Here is a 1,173-nt window from a genome sequence, read left to right as displayed (position 1 = left end):
GGCGTCCTCCAGCGGGCCAAAGGATGACTCGCGACCCGCGGGAAGTGCGAGCAGCACTGCATCCACCTCTGGAAGCGTCGCGAACGCCGTGCGCATTACATTCTCGGCCACCTCGGCACGAGCCGCGGGGTGGCACACGAATAGAGCAAGCCAGGCGGAGTTGGTGACGCCGAGCTGCACTTCCCCAACAATTCCCCGAAACCACTCGGGCCATTGCGCTGGGTCCACCTCTGGGCGGCCAGGAGCGTCGGAGAGCGCTGCGTAGCCGACAACCTGGCCGCGCTCGTCGACCGCCGTGATGCCGAGCGTCGCCGTCTCGAGGAGGGTGGCCACGTCGAGCGCGCCGAAGCGGGTGCGGTCCTCGTCGGTGATCAGGGCCTCGATCCCGAGCCGGTCCTCGAACTCAGCGCGGCGGACCGCGACCGACATATGTGTCTGTGTGTCGCCGGGTCAGGCAGCCCCTGCTCGCTGTAACCGACGGCCTGGGAAAGAAGTTTTTCCCGCCCCTCTCGCACGACACTGAGCACGGGACTGGCGGCACTGGCAGTTAACATAAAAGAAAGAATATCACGACAAAACTCCTTCGCACAACACTGGAAAAAGAAATGGTGGCCGGCGCGCCAGTCAACGCCCGTGCAAGGGGAATTCTTTCCCCCCTTGTGTGTGTTGTTTTGTTAGTGCCAGTGCGCGCAAGTAGCGTCGGAAATTCTCAGCTAAAATTCTTTTTTCTGTAGAGAGACGGTCGGGCCTTGCTCTGGCCACCGCGCGTTGATTATGTGCGTGCTGGCATCGCTCGCCACGCTGGCCGCCGTCTACGCGCCGACACCTTTGCCCAGTCTTTGGCCGTTTGCGTTGCGCGTCCGACCCGGGGCAGGCATGCTCCGAGGGCCAGTGCGCGCCCGCACGCCTGCTATGCAGATGGCGCAGGACGATGGCGCGCGGCCAAGTGGCGCGGCGGCAGTTGAGCCGGCGCGGTTCCCCACCCGGGCGACACCGCCAGCCGACGTCTTGACCGCTCAACTCGCCGCGCTCAGGGCGGGCGACATGGCGGCCGCGTTTCAGCTCTTCTCTCGTGCGCGCCGGCTCGCAATCCGTGACGGCGCACGGCGCGACGTCAGAGAGTTCAACGTCAAGCAGGAGGACGTCTACGTGGCGCTCGCGCTGATGCTCACA

At 65.0% G+C, this 1,173-nt stretch overlaps 1 protein-coding gene across 1 annotated transcript; it reads right to left on the bottom strand.

The window, feature by feature from the left end:
* Nucleotides 1–66: 66 nt before the first annotated feature.
* EMIHUDRAFT_125390 (hypothetical protein) lies at nucleotides 67–429 on the bottom strand (the record flags this gene model as incomplete). The annotated part of the gene is made up of 1 exon (XM_005756687.1): nucleotides 67–429. A coding segment is annotated over one exon (363 nt), but the record flags the coding sequence as incomplete, so codon positions are not given.
* Between the last annotated feature and the right edge of the window lie 744 nt (nucleotides 430–1,173).

This window comes from Emiliania huxleyi (genome assembly GCF_000372725.1).
Source record: "Emiliania huxleyi CCMP1516 unplaced genomic scaffold EMIHUscaffold_9524, whole genome shotgun sequence".
NCBI classification, from domain to species: Eukaryota; Haptophyta; order Isochrysidales; family Noelaerhabdaceae; genus Emiliania; species Emiliania huxleyi.
The sequence above is the reverse complement of the archived record's forward strand: the minus strand, read 5'-3'. Positions and strand labels throughout refer to the sequence as shown.